This window comes from Zalophus californianus, chromosome 4, assembly GCF_009762305.2.
Source record: "Zalophus californianus isolate mZalCal1 chromosome 4, mZalCal1.pri.v2, whole genome shotgun sequence".
Classification (NCBI taxonomy): domain Eukaryota; kingdom Metazoa; phylum Chordata; class Mammalia; order Carnivora; family Otariidae; genus Zalophus; species Zalophus californianus.
The window spans coordinates 101,181,794-101,199,955 of record NC_045598.1 but is presented as its reverse complement, the minus strand read 5'-3'; the positions used below and the strand labels follow the sequence as shown (position 1 = coordinate 101,199,955).

The window sequence follows — 18,162 nt, the reverse complement described above, 5'->3', positions numbered from 1 at the left end:
CCACATCCATCAGAAGCCAGGTCTTGTGTTCTTTCCCCAAAGCATCATCAGAATGGCAGAGGTTCTCTAAAATACACTTTGTACAACATGGAAACATGACTTTCTCTTGTCCTGCCATGGATGTATATACAGGCTAGAAAAAAGCGGATGGCAAAGCCCGAGTAGCATTGTGAAAAGAACCTTGGGCTGAAAGGAAGAAAGTCTAGCTTCTGATACCAGCTTCACTCCAAACTTGCTGTGTATTGAGTCAGTCTTGGTGTTTCTCTGGGCCTCAGGTTCCTCACCGGTAGAGCAAAAGCACAGGACCTGAGAAATAATGTTATCCTTCCCGGCCTTAACGTTCTAGTCTGTTGAGGTTGAATAATCTCTGACACCTTCAACATAGTTTAATATTTTGCTACCTACACCAGAGACGGAAATAGTGTTGCCTTTTCCAAATAGGTTCTTTTCTTAATTACACTGTGTGATTCAGGAAACAGAAGGCCTGAGGTCAACGTCCAGCTCCACCACTGACCAGCATTATGATCTGGACTGAGCAGGCTCTCTACTCTCTGTTAACATCAGGTTTCTTCGGTGTGAAATGGGGATATATGTCCTACATCACTCCCAGGTATTCTGGTAGGAGCTCATGTAATGACTCAAGTGAAAACACCGCATGGTAAAATATTGTATCAGTGTACGCTATTTTGACATCATTGCCCCGCATTAGGACAAGATTTCAGTGCCTTGTTCCTGAAGAACAGGAGAAGGAGCTGAAACAGGTATTTGAGGAATGGGGTGCATGCTGAAAGGGGGTTGGTGCCTTAAAGAGGAAAGTCTCTATGGATCCGTCAAGCACACCACGGGGGTGCATAACTTATGTCCAGCTCTGGTGGCAAATCCTTTCTGCAAAGATAGACACATCCTGATTCTCCAGAGTTGAAGTGGGGCATCTTAATACAAAGGAAGGAGAAATAAAGGAAATTGACAGTAAAAAGAGATAAAATGATTGACAGAAGGGGCATCTGGGTGGCTCATTCGTTAAGTGTCCGCCTTCAGCTCAGGTCATGATCCCAGGGTCCTGGGATCGAGCCCCGCATCGGGCTCCCTCCTCGGTGGGAAGCCTGCTTCTCCCTCTGCCACTCCCCCTGCTTGTGTTCCCTCTCTCGCTGTGTCTCTCTCTGTCAAATAAATAAATAAAATCTTAAGAAAAAAAAACGATTGACAGAAGAAAAAGTAAATACAGGGAGAGAAGATGGGCTTCTAACAGATTACAGGGTGTTGTCAGTTTTGATAAGGTGGGATGGAAAGGAAAGACTATTTACCAACAGGGAGGGGTTCTTCTGGCTATTTGCTTCATTCTCAAGCCTTCTCTCACACATTCACTTTGACCACAGATAAGACTTTTATGGATGGATTATTACTTCAAGCAATACTATTGCGTTATGATTAAAACAAAGGTCATATAATTCTGGAAGCAAGAAGATATAAGAACTCAAGAAACTGCCTGGGATCTCTCGGGACACCGAAGAAGGCAGGGGTCCTCAAAGCCTTGAGGGCCAACCAGGTAATCATCCGGTTGAGGGCAGAAGGCTTTCTTTGAACATCTGTTTTCCTTTACTAGCTTTTCACTGGGCCAGAAATGACATGCTCTAGGTCTAATGATGTTAGTCATGCTTTTTGCTGCTGTGTTTTTTAACTTGAACTATGCATTTCTTTCTTCCCTTATTGTAAAGAGCGTTGCCTTTGGTGTCAGCATCGGGTTAAATCATGGCTGTGAAATCTAGCAGCCGTGAAACTTTGGGAAAGTTCCTTAATCTCAATGAAGTTTGTGTCTTCGTGTGTAAAATAAGTTAATGATACCTACAAGGCAGCCTAGTTATGATTAGATTAGGTGACATGGGAGCATCCAATGAATGTCAGTTTGTTAAGATCCACTTACAGACTATTCCAAAAGATGCTGTACCTCCCTTCCCTCAGACATTTGGTTGGACAGAGAAGTCCTTGCTGTTTGTGTTTTAAGGGGGTTGCAGGACATTGAACATACCTCCGTCACCTTTGGAAGGGGGGTGCCTCAGAGAAGTGCAGGGTTAATGCAATGATGTAAAAGGTTGGGGGTGGGTCCATCACAATCTTCACTGTTTGGTTTCCTTCTTTATTCACACTGTGTCAGAGTGCTCACATGGACCTGTGTATGGATCAAATCTTCAGATTGTCCAGGAAAGTTTGAATATTATGTTCCATCATTCCCCTTAAGCAATCTATTATTTGATAGTTAGAATATGTATTATGATTTTTGGATCATAAAGCATGCTCAAGGGAGGAATCAATGAATTACTCATCCTAATAATTGTTTGGAAGAAAATCTTGGACCCAGTTGCATGCTTACACTAAAATAAATGCCAGATGGATGAAAATAAAAGAGAATATGGGTAGATATTTTAATCTTATGTGGATGGTAATGGCCCATTTTTCTGATATAAATTCCAAATGTTATAAAGGAGAAGGTAAATATGACAATTTTCTAAATTTTCAGTGTGGCAAAAGATAAACAAGAACAAATACAAAGTGGGAAATATGTTTAGTAATATATGAAAGACAATAAATGCACAAAGAAAGGCCCTGCAGATTCCTGAGAAAAAAGATGGAAATCAAACAGAAAAAATGCGCAAAGCTGTAAACCAAAAATTTACCAAAGAAATTCAAAAACCCAATCAATCATTATATAAAAAGATGTTCAACTTCTTTATATATATTTTGAAAAATTTTAAAAATTACCAATTTAAGTAATTTAATTATGAATATTAAAAAAATACTAACCAGTGAGATTTTTCTTTATTGTGCCAAAATTAGCAAAAAAAAAAGGACAGATTGGGTGTTCCTTGAAGTTTGGGAGAACCAGCATTGCTGTCTATGCGCTGGAATGTACAGAACATCCCACGCAGAGGGCATTTTAGCCAAGGGTATCAGTGTGACAACGTGCATGTTCTGTGAAGTCACAGCCCTGAGTATGTGCATTTATACTAAAGAGGGGATCAAAACTGTATAATAGTTATGTTAAGGGAAGAAGGTTCATTACAATCAATCAGTTTTTGAGAAACAAAACCAGGTAACATGACTCAATTTATATAAAAATGATACACAAACCGACATGTAGATGTACCTAGAAAGATGTCTATAAGCTATTCACTAATAGCTGGGAGATAGAATTTATTTCCTATTTTCCAGTTTTTCACGGATATTTTAATGATTCATGTACTGTCTCGTGATGCGGAAAAAATAAAAAAAAAAATGTCATCACCTAAGTGTGAAGGAAAGAGGGTTGGCCTAAAGTGAGGGTATCTAGTTGTAGCTGTGTGACAAGGAGCAAACCACTTCATACCCATAGACCTCAGGTCCTCTCATCTGTAAAATATGGGTATTGGGCCATATGTGCCCTTTTGATTCTAACATAGACAAATTCACTCTTGGGACTGACTTGATTTGATGGAGTTGACAGTTACTGACCCGTCTCTGAGAAAGTTTGCCTTAGGCTCCCTCTGCTGGTCCTCCTGAGAATAGCAGGAGCAGGCTCTTGACAATATACCAAATGCCTTTCCTCCAGACTTTTAAACTCTTCAGCCCAGTCCGGTTAGGTCTCTGGCACTGGACCAGAGGCCTTGCAGGTGACATAAATTAAATATTCCTAATCTCTACAGTTAGCTTGAGATTGCCTTTGTTGTATAATCTGGGTTTAGCCAGAAAAACATTCCTTGTTTCCCTCCATATGTGATTTGGCATCTAAATTCCTGGGTCTGTCTCACCCACTGTGTTCAGATTGCAGACCCAGGTGAATCCAGGAACTTCGAGGGAAAACTCACAAGGTCTCTGAGACCCTTATAGGAGAGGTTTCCGAAGCACTTCTGCAGCCCCGGGGAAGAGGAAGATGGCCCCCCACAGCCTGCGGCTGCTCCTGGTGCTGAGCTGTGTAGCCAGCACTGAAGTCCTGGGTAGTGAGTATCAGTCACTCAGCTGGATCTGAGCCCACAGCCAGTGTTCACGCAGCACACCCCCAGCCTTCCACTTGCCCCACACCATGTTTAGGTGCTGCAGGCAATAGATGTCAAAGACAGGGGCGCCTGGGTGGCTCAGGGGTTAAGCATCTGCCTTCGGCTCAGGTCATGGTCCCAGGGTCCTGGGATCGAGCCCCGCATTGGGCTCCCTGCTCAGCGAGCCTGCTTCTCCCTCTCCCACTCCCCCTGCTTGTGTTCCCTCTCGCTGTGTCTCTCTCTGTCAGATAAATAAATAAAATCTTTAAAAAGAAAAAAAATAGATGTCAAAGACAGGAACAGAAGACAATGTCATGTGGTAAAAAGTGCGAGGACTGTAGAAGCAAACACATTCCAGCCTTGTGGGGTTGTGAACCATAGTTAAATTATCAACTAAATGTCGGTTATGGTGGTTATTTTGCAAGTTTCTTGTGAAGGGTGGAGATAATGTATTTGAAGCCCCTGACACCTAGCAGTCAGTAAGTGAGAGCTACCCAATGTTCGTGCATTGTTTTCCCATTTGAACATACTGGGAATTTTGGGTTGCAAGGGACTTAGAGCCTCGTTGGAGAGATGGCTCCTACACCCGTGTAGTCCCAGCATCAGGTACAAAGTAACATGTCAACAAAGTGAGAATCAATACCCTAAGATCTTCCAGTGGAAAAAGCCAGGAAGAAAGCAGTACGCATGAGCTAAGAATATGTATCATAGAATATCTGAAATGGAAAGAAATGAAATGTGGGCACATCTGGTGTAATGCCTTTGTTCTGTTTACGAGGAAGATGAGACCCGAAGGAAGTCAAGACTTGCCCGAGATCACATAGCAAGATTCGCGATGCTCTGGCTCCTGGTCCAGGGTGCCTCTCATAGTCCCATGAGCCCCGTGAGGGAAACCAGACCTGAGCATGTATATAAACTGGCATCCCTCCCACTGGGGAACACTTTGGCCAAGGGGAGATGCATTGGGAGGACAGAGGAAGAGAAGCAGGGTTCTTTGGGCATCATGTTGGTGTCCGGGGCTCACGTCTGTGGTCCTTGGCTTAGTCTACCTTTGATATATCCTTGTACTCAAAGGCTCTCCGCCCTCCCCGCCATGCCAACTGCCAGCCACCAGTTTTCTCAGTCCTTAGGCTGGTTGGGACCTGGGGGATTCAGCCACTTTCTCTGACCCAAGCTAGAGTATGAAAGACTATGGGAGGCAGCCCCCAAGACCTCCTGTGGAGCCAACTAACCAGAGAGTTAGCTCCCTGTTGTTCTGGGTCTGGCTTCCCTTCAGGGGATTGAAATCCATCCAAGCTAAACCCGGGGAGTGAGAAACCAGTCACCCTACTCTGGGACTTCACCAAAGCTCTCTGGTTTCTGTCAGCCGGAAGGAAGTAGAGCCAGGACGCTCCCACCGGTCACTCCATTGCTCCTCCACAGATCGTCCTCCCAGCTGTAGAGAATTTCTGGGGTTGCTGCGCAGGAGGACCCAGCTGGAGAGGGCTGTGGGGCCGGGTCATGGAAGCCCTTCCATGCTAGCCAGAGTAGGGAGCTTATCTGAAAGCAGAGGACGTCCCTAGAGATCTACAGGCACAGGATGAGATAGAACAGGAGAATGGGGCAGACCAGGGACAGTGGTGTCATTTGAGTAGCGAGAGCAAACACTCACGATGTGACACAGTCTGTGGACATCCTCCGGGAGCAGGAGGAGCTCTGCACTCCCATCTAGCACTGGAGCGTGGCCACGGGGTCGCAAAGCCCAAGCGTCCCAGCCTGACCTTCCTTTTCGTCTAGGCTGTCTGCATCTCCAGCCAGCTCCTTGCTTCTTGAACCTTCCGATGCGGCCCCCTCACTAATCAACTAGCAGGAAGAGCCCGTGCCTCTCTCCGTCACGGTTTCCTTGGCTTCCGGGCCTCGGTTCTCCTTCTCCTTTCCACCATGCTTGCCTGAAGGATCCCCTCTCCTTAAGGCAAACTTCAGTGCTAACCTGTCCTGCGCCCTCCTGGCCGAAACCACCCCTCCTTCCGTGTAATGCCTAAAACCTTTCAATGTATGCCCCTCGTCCACTCAGGTGCTGCCTTCAATTCTGGCTGTTCGACCTCATGACCAAAGTGGGGATTGTGCCAGTTGCTCAGTATGTCTGTTCCAATTGTGCATTTGATAGCGGGGGAAACAATCACAGGGTGGGCTGGGGGGTCCCACCAGGCCTGCTGTGAACCTCCTAGCTAAACCTCTGTGGTCACCTGACGTCCATAAGCCCCTCCCCGGACGGACCACCGCGACGCTTTTGAGTCTCCTGGAATTCGTGTCAGTTCAGAATCAGCACCCACCAGTGATCCTCAAAAGCTCTGATTGTGTCCTTTTCTCCAATGCACAGTTACCCTTAAAAAGGCCGTAGTTCCCTTTGGAGAAGGCTGGGAGAAAGATGAACGGTATAAAGTTTTGGCAGCTTAGCAGGATCCTTCCTCAGGGCACCCAGCCTCCGGGTCATTCTGGAAACTGACCACGTGGGAAATGATTGTTTTTTGCCCTCCTAACTCGTGCTTGCCTCTGATGTCTGTGTAGACATCCTCATGAGACCCAGCTGTGCTCCCGGATGGTTTTACTACCTGTCCAATTGCTATGGATACTTCCGGAAGCTGAGGAGCTGGTCTGAAGCTGAGGTAAGAAATTGGGCCCCATGCTTGGACTGGTGTCTCTAAAGTCAAGGGCCACCCGGTGCTGCAGGTCTCATGTGACTCAGAAGTAAGGGTCCTGCCTTGGCATTCTGAGGAGGCACCTGGCTGCTGAAATGGGGAGAAGGCGGTTGTGTGTCCCACTCATTCATTTACCAGAAAAGGCAGTGTGCAGCCAGGCCTGGGGCATGGTCTTCAGAACTGCCTGACAAAAAATGAAGCAGTCTAAACAAATGGAAGGCATCACTGCCTACACCCCCCAACAAAGGCACTGGTTTTGTTTCACTGAGGCTTTGTCTAGAAGATACCCGAGTAGCCACTTCACCTCCAAGGAATGTGGGGAGCCCATGCAGCTGTTTCTCTGGGTTGTGGTTCTTTAATGGACGTGACTGGTTGGGGCCACCTTATGGGGAAATGTGGTGTGATCTGGGCCCAGAATGTCCTCAGAATTCTCCATATAAATAATTCAGTCATGATGGAGCACTTAACAAGTGACAGCTATTGAGGCTACAGAGTCTTCTCCGGCCTTAAAAAGTGCAGGATTAGTGCAAGATTGTGACACTTAAACAGAACGTTTCAATGCAGTGTGAGCATGAGTGACTCTCCCAAGGTTATACCCAGAGTAACTAGTGGAACAAACCCAGGGAAATCAGCCCTAATGCAATGCTTCCTGGGCTGATGTGGATGATGGTTACAGAGAGAGAGAGAGAGAGAGAGAGAGGAAGAAAGAGAGAGAGAAAACACTAGGGGTTTCCTAGACACTGTTTGCTGAAAGAAAGAAAGCTGGTGGAGAGCAATGAACTTTTCCTCAATTCTTGAGAAGCAACTTGAAGAAATCTTGAAAGGCCGCCTGTACTGCCTGTTTCCAGAGATTCCAACACGAATTCTGCCAACACACAGAGGAAGATACCTGGGGGACTTGGGAGTAATATAGACCTGAGTTTAAATCATGACCCTGCCTGACAGAGTTAAGTCGTACCTCACTTGACTGGTTTTCTTGCTTTAAAATGGGGATGGCACTTTATCCTACGGGCTTCTCAGAAGGATTCATTAAAATAACTTGCAAAGAGCCTATGGCACAGGCTGGGTGCTCAGTTGAGGTTCTCTCAAGGCAAAAACAGTCCAGAGGATTGATCCAGAGCCTTAGCAGAGTTGACAGGTTACTCCTGAACAGAAGGCAGAGAAGGTGCTGGAAAAGGACCCGACAAACCTTTACCATGGCCATTGCTGCTTCTTGACTAGTTGCCAGTATTGAGGGCCAATCTTAGTTCTCGAGAGCCCTGGTACGGAGGGGACCATGAAGATGATGGGTAGATCTGATCTCGCACACGAGAGGCAGAGGGGTCTGGGTTCCAGGCCCGGTTCCCTCACTACCAGGCATGGGAACTTGGAGGAAAAGCTCACGGAACCACTTGGAGCCCGTTTCCTCTTCTGTCCCAGGAATCCTTTGTGACTGGTACTCTCACTAAATGTTGACTGGTAATCTGGCTTCCATGCCTCACAAGTTTGAAAGTCAAATGAAATTAGGGGTCTGGAAGCATTCTGGTGTTGTGAAGTGGTTGACAAATGGGAGGCCTGTAGGAACATCCAACTCTAACCACATCTCATCGTGAGCAGGATACCAGAAGGAAGCACTGAAATAGCAACCCCAGCCTAAGCCATGTTTTTATTCAACTAAGTTGTGTTAAATTAGGTTTTATCATGTAGGCAGATCCTGTAACACAACCCCCAAAGAGCATAAAATAAGTATATATCTCTATCTAGCTCTAAGATGTGTGTATATAAAAGGTTGTCTCCTTTAATTGGGCAGTAAATTTCTGGTCAGGGAATAGTTATGCCACAACTTCCATCTGATACCTGAAACAAAATGTGATTATCATTCAGTAATCGATAAGAAAAATCCCACCCGCATTCTCTTGCATAGGAAGGAAAGTAGCATCTTTGAAGAACAAGAATTTGGGATAAAAAAAAAAAAAACATACAGTAGTAAAACAAACTTGGGTCTGGAAAGTTGCAACAGAGCAGATACATGCTTACACACCAGCGCTCATCTGTTTTAACTGGGATGAAGACACTCAAAACTCCAACTGGATTAAATCTTGTGGCTACTGCCACAAGGAAAAGCAAACAGACAGGCATATTCATCTAGAATCAGAAAGTCACGAACACGGGATCTTCAATTCCCGACCAACATCTGAAGAGTGTCCCCTCTCCTTGGAGGAAGCATCACAGATTTGTAGACAGTCCACACTGTTCCTGTTTGGTACCAAATGAAGATAAGGTACGGAGCACTGTTTACAATTTACAGTGTATTATTCTTGTGCAGTATAGGGCCAGAATAATTTACAATAAAACCGACATCAAACTTGGGAGTTACACAGACCTGGGCTCTATTCTTGGGCAACTAAGTCTAACACCCTTTTCTGATTGTGCATTTCTCCACCATAAACTAAAGGTGGGTCCTACTTCCTGAGACTGGCGTGAGGATTGAGTGGGATAGTGTGTGTGAGGTGCTCATCATTTTGGAGGTGCTCCGTGAAGAGCCCACCCTATTCTATCTGCTCTGAGACTCATCCCCTTCATGTGTGTTCCCTTAGATGACGTGGCACTTATTTTTTTTTTCTCTTTTTCCTTTCTAGTGGGACGTGAAACAAAGGGCACATTTTATGATCAGTGATTTCTTAGATTTGTTGAAATGCAGAATTAGAATATTTAATTCTAGCCATTATATCCTCACACAACTCCCTTGTGTAGCAGAGTAATTATTTCTTCGACTTTACAGATAAGGAGAGTGAACCTCCGAGACGTCATGTGACTTGTCAAGGTCACATACAGTAGCTCGAGGCAAGACCAGGAGGACCCCAGGCACGTCCACCGACCCTAAAGCTCACAACCTTGCCTCGAGCCGCCTCTTCCTCCGAGACCCCGCGCTTGGGGCAGTTGTGTTTTCTCCTCTGGAGACCGGCGGTGTCACAGAGTGTAGATCTCAACTTCTGGGATGGTGGGGCTGCGCCCTCCATGTTGCTTGGAGCACTAGGGTTCTGGGGTGAGGATTATGCTTTTAAAACTCAAAAGAGATGATTAGCAAGACGTCTTGCCCACAGCTCGAGTGTCAGTCCTACGGAAACGGAGCCCACCTAGCGTCTCTCCAGAGTGTAAAAGAAGCCACCACAGTAGCAAAATACATAACTGGCTACCAAAAAAACCAGCCCGTGTGGATCGGCCTGCACGACCCACAAAAGGTAACCTGGGACTTGGCCCACTGGTGCCCCCTGGGGAAAGCCGGATAGATAGCCCCTAGTCTGGGAAAGGGCATCCAGGCCTACTGACAGGGGGCACAGGTTTTGGATCTCCTTCAGTCACTGCCTCCAATCCATAGAGGCCAGAGTCTCAAGCTCTGGGTCTCAGTTCTGGCTCTTGGTGGAGGAAATTATTTCAATGGCATCATTTTATAGAACTTCTAAGTAAAGTCCTCCCAAATCTTAGAACACCAAATGACTGGCTTTTCAGAGCCTTAAAAAAAAGTTGTGTAAGTATATATAGGTATATACATACATATATACATAAACATACATATATATACGTGTATATAAACACACACACACACCTGCTATGGGATCTGGCTTAATTAAATTCCCATTAGATCTTGAGTTAAAGTTGAGAACTTTCAGCCAAGCCTTTTCCTAGATGCTATTGTGCTTTTTATGTCATCCATAACTTTTTTCACTAGGCCCTCATTTCAGTCTCCGTCAAATACCTCATTGTAAAGAATGGCATGTGAGGTCTTTGGGCTGGTTGCAGAGGTCTCTATGTGGGACCTGCAGTTTACAGATTCTTTGTGGGTCTTCTATCATTAACCCAAACAGACGTAAGAAACACAAGAAGAGAACCCCCAGACTTTCTGTTTCTTGACAAAACTTTGCCATAGATGTCGCCAGTATTTTATACAATTAATTATACATTTTTATCTATTCACATTGCTATCAATCACAACTCTCTCCTTCAGAGTCCAGACAAATGACAAATATTTACATATATATATATATATATATATATATATATATATATATATATATATATACCAGATTTGTTTTGGTGATTTAATTTTCTACATTCACAACTGAAGAAAGTTAATAGCTCATCAAATCCTTTCAAAAATTGTGCAGTGTCTCTAGTTATTGAAGAAATGCAAATTAAAATAGCAATATAATTTGACTTATCAGATCATCAAGCTTTCACTTTGTCTTAATGTATGCATTAAGAGGATATTTTTAAGGATATAAAGAAGTTGTCCAGTAGATGGGGACTTAAATTCCTACAACTGAAAAGTGTTCGGAAGGTAGTTTGGCCATGCATATCAGTACCCTCAACATATTGATGCCCTTTGACCCATTCATTCTACTTCTGGGTTTCTATCCTAAGAAAATAAGTTTAAGTGCAGAAACAGCTCTAGAAACAAAGTTGTTCATGGCAGTATTCTTTATAATAAGAGTAAGTTGGAAACAACGTAAACATCATCAACAGAATTAAGGTATATTCTAGTAACATCATGACCATTTAAAAATGTTTAGAAAGCAAGGTGCACAGCTGAAGAGGTATTTTAAAGATCACCACATATGTTAGCACATAAAAATATGGTGATAGAGAAAAATGTTTACACCAGAAGGAAATATGCCAAATTGTTAGTGATGTTTTCCTCTCAGTGAACAAATGGGGTGAGTTTTCTGTTTCATTCCATGCACGTTTCTGGGCTTTCCTAGTTTTTGCGATGGCACATTTTTACAAGTTTCTAAGGGGCTGTGAGGCCTGCAGGCGGACTGTCATCCATCTCTGGTCACTTGCAGAAGCAACAATGGCAGTGGATCGATGGGGCCTTCTATGTCTACAGAAGCTGGTCTGACGCGTCCAGGCATAGGGACAAGTACTGTGCGGCGATGAGCTTCAAGAACGGTAAGTTCTCACGCACCGCCCCTCGCCTCTTCCCAAATCGGAGCTCCTGCCCTTTCCCTGTAAGAGCAAAAAATGGAACGTCTGCTCCCCGTCGCCCCATCCGCACCAGCGACTCCGTTTTCTACAGGATAGCGGCCTTGCCTCGGACCTGGTGTAGCAACCTTCAGTCGGCTGTGACCATGTTACAATCTTGGCCGCACCTATGACCCAGCTGTTCAGTTATTTACTTAGTATGTTCTTTAAATCCACTCACTTTTTCCCTTAAATATGCTTATTTTTAAATCCTATTATATTCATACGATGAGGGGGAAAGATGCCACATTTTGAGAAACCCAGACTACCGGGTGCAAATATGTGGGACCCCCTGCCGGCTTCTTGATAGTTAGGGTTCCTTGGGAACCCTGGGGACCTCCTCTTGGCCTGCATTCTTCCCTCTTGTTTGTTTCCCTGAGTTTTGTCCCCAAAGTGCAGGGCCCAGAACCTCAGCGGCAGGCTGCACACAATCACGTGAGTCTCCTCGTTTCTCTTGTCTGCTTTCAGTCCTTGCTTTTTATGCTAATAAGATAGAGTTTTCGACCTTTGTACCAACGACATTTGGAGCTGGGTAATTCTTTGTTGTGGGGGCTGCCCTGTTCTTCATAGGTTTAGGATACCCTGGTCTCTAATCATTAGATGTCAGTAGAACCACCCCTCCCCCACCACAAGTTGTTTCCACCAAAATGTTTCCAGACGTTGCTAAATATCCCTTAGGGGGCATAATTGCTTGAATTTGAGAACCACAGCGGATAAGTGATGTGGAAGATTTCCGTTGTAAAACAAGAAAACAGAATATCAAAGAGGCTACTCAATGCCAAAGACAACATCCCAGTGGGTTTAAAAGGCCCCAAGGTGTCACCAGGACACCCCTCCAGGCAGGAAGTGGGTCTGGGAAAGGCCCGGACTAAAGACTCAGGGACATGAGGCAGGGTGGCTGTCGTCTGAGGAATAAAGTTTATATGCACAAAAAAGAGCAGGAAAACTTTCCAGCAGCAAAGGATGAATGGTCTAGACCCTTCACAATAAGAGGGACTCCTCACAGATGAAGGAAGGACTTCTCACAGACTTGCAGAGATCATAACCACTGCTGGGAAAGGCTCAAGACAGCCCAGATGGAAGGAACACAACCAAGACCAATAGGTAGAAGCTAACAAAATGTGGATTTCTGCCTAAGCTAAGGAAAAAAATTTTGAGCAATTAACACTACCCAAAAATCTAATGGGTTACCCCCAGGAAGTAGTGAGAACCCTATCACTAGAGTTAGCCAAGCAAAAGTGGTCACTGTAGCTGCTAAAAGTGTTAGAAGAGAAGCTCCAAGGCACATGGAGAAGCGATTGAGGAACACTTTTAAAATACAAATTCCAGGCATCATTTTGGACCTACAACATCCGAAACTCTAGGGCTGGAGGCCAGAATACCTTTGGGGAAGCCATGGACCGGATGTCCTCCGGAGTCCTTCCCCTGATTCTGAGATTTCAACTGGACCAAGTTCTCAAACACAAGTCTTTCCCGTCGGTCCACGTTCACAGGGGCAAGTGCCTAGGAACAAAGTCACTTGCGTGGGACCAGGAAACTTGATGTCCTCCTGAGAACGCTGGGTCTTTCAGAATCTCTTCCTTTCCTTGGGGTCACTCAGCCCAGCTCTGAGCTACCAGAATACAGGTGCTCAAGCCAGAAAAGCACAAGGACTAGTGAGAATTTTAGAGAGACTTCCCTTGGCCCCTTCAGTGTCATTTTATATTTGTGTAACAGGTTTAGCCCCACCAACTCGGGGGCTGAATTGTTTCTTGAAGACTCCAAAGGTATTGTCTTAATGGACCAAAACACAGCCACATGCACACATCCTGTGTGTGACTGGACTTGTTCCTCTGTTATGTCTATTTAGAAGGACCTTCCCAGGGCGTTTTGTCCAGTTGGTTCTTCTCTCACCCTTTCTGCACCACAGTGGAACTCTCTCGGGACTCTCTGGCAAATCGCACTTGCCGGAGCTTTCTGACATTTCTACTGGTCCACTCTGACACATTCAATAATGATAACTAGGGTGCTACAATTTAAAGAGAAATTTCATATTCAGCGCAGTTGGGGTCAAGACCCTGGGCTCTGCATTCTGAATGCCTGGGGTAGGATTCCATCCCTCCATGTAGCAGTGTGACCTTGAGCAGATTTCCTACTTCTCCGTGCCTCAGTTGCCCCTCCATAAAAAGGGGCAAACCAAGAGTACGAGTCCTGTGGATATGTACAGGTGAAGTGCTTATCCCAGAGCGGGTTGGGCTCAGGGTTCTCGCAGCCTGGAGGGGAGGGCTGTGGTCCCATTCACGCACCTCCCTGGTGTTGAGGAAGGGAGGAGGCACCAGGATGGGTCAGAGCCAGGCAGACATCCAGACTCGGCGCTCTGCTGCACACACCCGCAGTGACAAGTGACTCTGTGCGTGGCCATAGTTGGACCTCTCCTCAAAAACATTTCAGTTTCAGAAGACCCACCTCCTCCTTGCTCTGGGTCCTTCCTTATAAAAGGATGGCCTGTGGGCCATGACTGGCTTGGCGTCTTCCAATTCTTTGACCTTCAAACAGGCGCTGTGTAGTGCCTCAGCTGTGAACTTTGGAGAAATCACCCTCACAGCATCCTGTTTCCAACACAAAGGACCCCCACTTTCTGTGGATTCATGTCAAGCTCTGAGGGTCTCAGAAGGGATGTGGGCATGGGGCTTCTGCCATTGTGTGTAACGTCGAAATTATTTTTCTTTCTGGTAACAAAGTTAGTACCGGTGTTGGTGTCTGGTTCTTCAGAGAGACAGAAGTTATAGGATGCATATGTAGAGAGATAAATTTCTTTTTTTTTTTAATTTTATTTTATTATGTTAGTCACCATACATTACATCATTAGTTTTTGATGTAGTGTTCCATGATTCATTGTTTGCGTATAACACCCAGTGCTCCATGCAGAACGTGCCCTCTTTACTACCCATCACCAGCCTACACCCCCCTCCCCTCTAGAACCCTCAGTTTGTTTCTCAGAGTCCATAGTCTCTCCTGGTTTGTCTCCCACTCCGATTTCCCCCCCTTCCTTTTTTCCTTCCTACTAGCTTCTCTCTCTCTCTCTCCTTTTTTAACATATAATGTATTATTTGTTACAGAGGTACAGGTCTGTGATTCAGCAGTCTTACACAATTCACAGCGCTCACCATAGCACATACCCTTCCCAATGCCTATCACCCAGCCACCCCATCCCTCCCACCCCCCACCACTCCAGCAACCCTCAGTTTGTTTCCTGAGATTAAGAATTCCTCATATCAGTGAGATCATATGATACGTGTCTTGAGAGAGAGATTTCTTTTAAGGAATTGGCTCATGCGATTGTTGGGCTGGCAAAGCTGATGTGCGCAGGGCGGGCCAGTGACTCTCATATCGCAGTCTTGAGTTGGGGGCACTTTGGAGGCAGAAATCCTTGCTCCTTGGGCAAACTCCATCTTTTCACTGATTGGATGATGACCCACATTATGGAGGATAATCTGCTTTACTCAGAGTCGACTAATTTAAATATTTATCACAGCTAAAAAAAAAAAAAAATCCTTCACAGCAACATGTAGACCGGCGTTTGACCCAACACTGGGCCACACATCCTGGCCCAGGCAACCCATGAAATGAACCATGGCAGTACCTTCCCCGGGGTTGGAAGCAAAACACCCAGGTCACGCGGGTAAGTGCAGTACAGAACCGGATGGATTTGAACATCTCTTTATTTTCTTGCAGATTTTTTGACCTGGGAGAGCAACGAATGCAGCAAACACCAGCACTTCCTGTGCAAATACCGACCGTAGAGCGAGCATCCGGGCTGAGCCCATGCCACGCGAGCCCCTGTCCCCTTCCCTCTGCACGCGCTGGCTGCCTCTGATCATCATCTTCGAGTAAACATAGCAACTGAGGCTGATGAGGCCCTTATTGCACTCACTTTTTTAGGTTTGTTAGAAGCCAAGTCCTCAACGCTGGTAGGACAGTGGCTTCTAGCTCTAAAGGTCACCCCGGGATCTGTCTCCATGGTCCTCTGCTTTCATCTTCCTCACTTCTGGCTGTCTCAGAGGAGGGAGGGGACTGGTAAACAGCCAAGTGGAAATGTCTCATCAAGGGTTTGGAGACAGGAGGAGGAACGTCAGGAGTGAGCCCCCAGCCCCCTTCAGCTTCTGCACCCCTCTGCCCTTTCTCTAGTGCCCAGATCCTCCTGCTCAGACACCTGCTTAGTTTTCCTTCTGCCACGAGGAATGTTTACCAGTAGGGTCCCTATTAGGCTGACATGAACCATAGATTCCAGGGCCATCTCTTAATAAATAGCTGTCTGCATTGACAACGATGGGAATGAAACAGTGAAATAAGACTCAGAGAACATACCCACGTGCCTCTTCATGTCCTTCTTCCTTGTCCCTGCCTTTCCTCAGAATAGCTCCCCCTCAGCTGCAGCCCTGGTCTGACTAGAGAGAGGGAGGTGACGCGCCTGGCCAACCTCAGTGTGGGGGTGAGTGGGTGGGGGTTATTGAAGTGTATGCACGCTGTGACAAGAGTCACAGCCAGCGCCCTGGAGCTGCCTGGGGCCCGATGTTCCTCTCTCCCCCCTGCCACTAACAGCCCCGTCACCTTGCTCAAGTCTCTTTGCCTAGTGAGGTTTGAGATCCCTTATGAGGTGGTTTCTCCAATACTCAGGAGGTACTTTTTCCCTCATACAGATTCATGACTCCCTAGGTCAGGAATCTACTTGGCCATGTAAGAAGAAATAATATGGACTTGACAATTACAGAAAATATGGCTTTGGTGTGATCACATTTGCATTTCTTAGAAGCCCCAGAGAGGAGAAGACGTGTGGCCAGGCCATGTGCTTCAGGCTGGGTGGATGGCCATTGGCTTCACCCATGTTGCTCTGCCAACTGGTGAACACAGAGTCTTATACCTGAACCTGAGGATGCTCTCCTGCTCCCCTGTGACCTCAGCAGGCTGAGACCAGCTGTCCCATGCTGGCTCAGAGAAGAATGCAGTGAGGAGAAGGGAAGTCATGCCACTCTTCCACTTCTTCCTCCCTTCCCCCAACACCCTTGTCACCCTTTTGGTAACCAAAGAGGAAGACATCAGAAATAATGTGTTGCTGCTTCTTCTTCTTTAAGATTTTATTTATTTATTTGAGAGAGAGAGAGCACGAGCAGGGGGAGGAACAGAGGGAGAGGGAGAAGCAAACTCCCTGCTGGGCAGGGAGCCGGATGCGGGGCTCGATCCCAGGACCCTGGGATCATGACCTGAGCTGAAGGCAGGTACTTAACCGACTGACCCACCCAGGTGCCCCTGTGTTGCTCCTTCTAAGCATGAAAAAGCTTATTAACCCAAAGGATAAATATCTTAATGGTGGGAGCTCAGACAACATGACAGCAGATGGAAAAGGGTCATTCTTTCAAAGTTGATAGCTTCAGCAAAAAGCAATCACCAACTCCTACGAGTGTTCTGGGCAAGCGACCGTCAGAGAAACAAACAAAAGTATCAGATTCTATAACAGAGATGGAAGATAAATCTGGAATGCCAAACTGATAGGAGCCATATAAGAACCTCCCTGGATTAAGTGCCAGATTCTGTGGTATTTCCTGTAAGAATTAACAGAATGTAAAGGAAACATGAATCACAACATCCCAAAAAGGTAGAGGTTCTCAATGTCTCTTGACTATGGCACATATGAGAGATAAAAGATACCATGGCCCACCCACATCCCCTTAATCTTTCATCCTCTCCTGAGGAAAAGGAGCTCATGATAGCAAAGTAAAGAGAAACAAAATAAACTTCCCCAAAGTGACAAATAACAGATATACCAACAAAAAACAAAGTAAAATCTAACATTCTGTAAAAACATTAAAAATATTTAAAATATGAAAATAGTTCCATCCGAACAGCATCACTAACCTAAAGCACTCGTGGTGACTAGCACTAACTAAGCTCCCTCCTTGAAATTGCCGAATGCCAACAAGTTGCACATGCGTGAGCGCCGTGTGCGCTTCGCGACATTCCCAAACGAGAGCAGGCAGCCACATGTCTTATTAGAAGGCTGGTCCTTAGGTTAAGTTTAGAACTGCCCTGGTTTCCAGTTGTGCATATGGAATTTTAGCGATCTTTAATTATTCAGCGAGTAGGTATATCATTCAACAGAATTTTATTGAATGCATGCTGTGTGCTAGGAACTCATTCCGGGAACAAACCCGAAAAATCCTTTGCTGTTATAGAGCATACACTTCAACAGGGGTGAGTGGAGGGAGAAACTCAATTAACTAAATGCGTAAATAATGTCTTATGAGAGGGTGACAGGCTCTGTGATGGAGACACAGAGCCAGGAAGGGGTCCGGGGGGCGGGCCTGGGTGCGCTATGTATGGACTAGTCGGTGGGTTCTTGGTCACACTGAGAGCTAGACTGTCTAAGCAAAACAGAGAATTTATTGGTATATGTTACTCCATGGTCCATGAGGAGATGGGGGCTTCAGGCATAACTTGAC

The 18,162-nt window shown here is 45.8% G+C and overlaps 1 protein-coding gene across 1 annotated transcript; it reads left to right on the top strand.

Moving 5' to 3' along the window:
* The first annotated feature begins 1,410 nt into the window (after positions 1-1,410).
* Positions 1,411-16,776, top strand: REG4 (regenerating family member 4). The gene is made up of 6 exons (XM_027624390.2): positions 1,411-1,546; positions 3,796-3,971; positions 6,555-6,652; positions 9,769-9,906; positions 11,509-11,614; positions 15,401-16,776. The coding sequence occupies exons 2-6, from the start codon at positions 3,905-3,907 to the stop codon at positions 15,466-15,468; spliced, it is 477 nt and encodes a 158-aa protein (XP_027480191.1). The 5' UTR covers positions 1,411-1,546; positions 3,796-3,904; the 3' UTR covers positions 15,469-16,776.
* Positions 16,777-18,162: the final 1,386 nt, after the last annotated feature.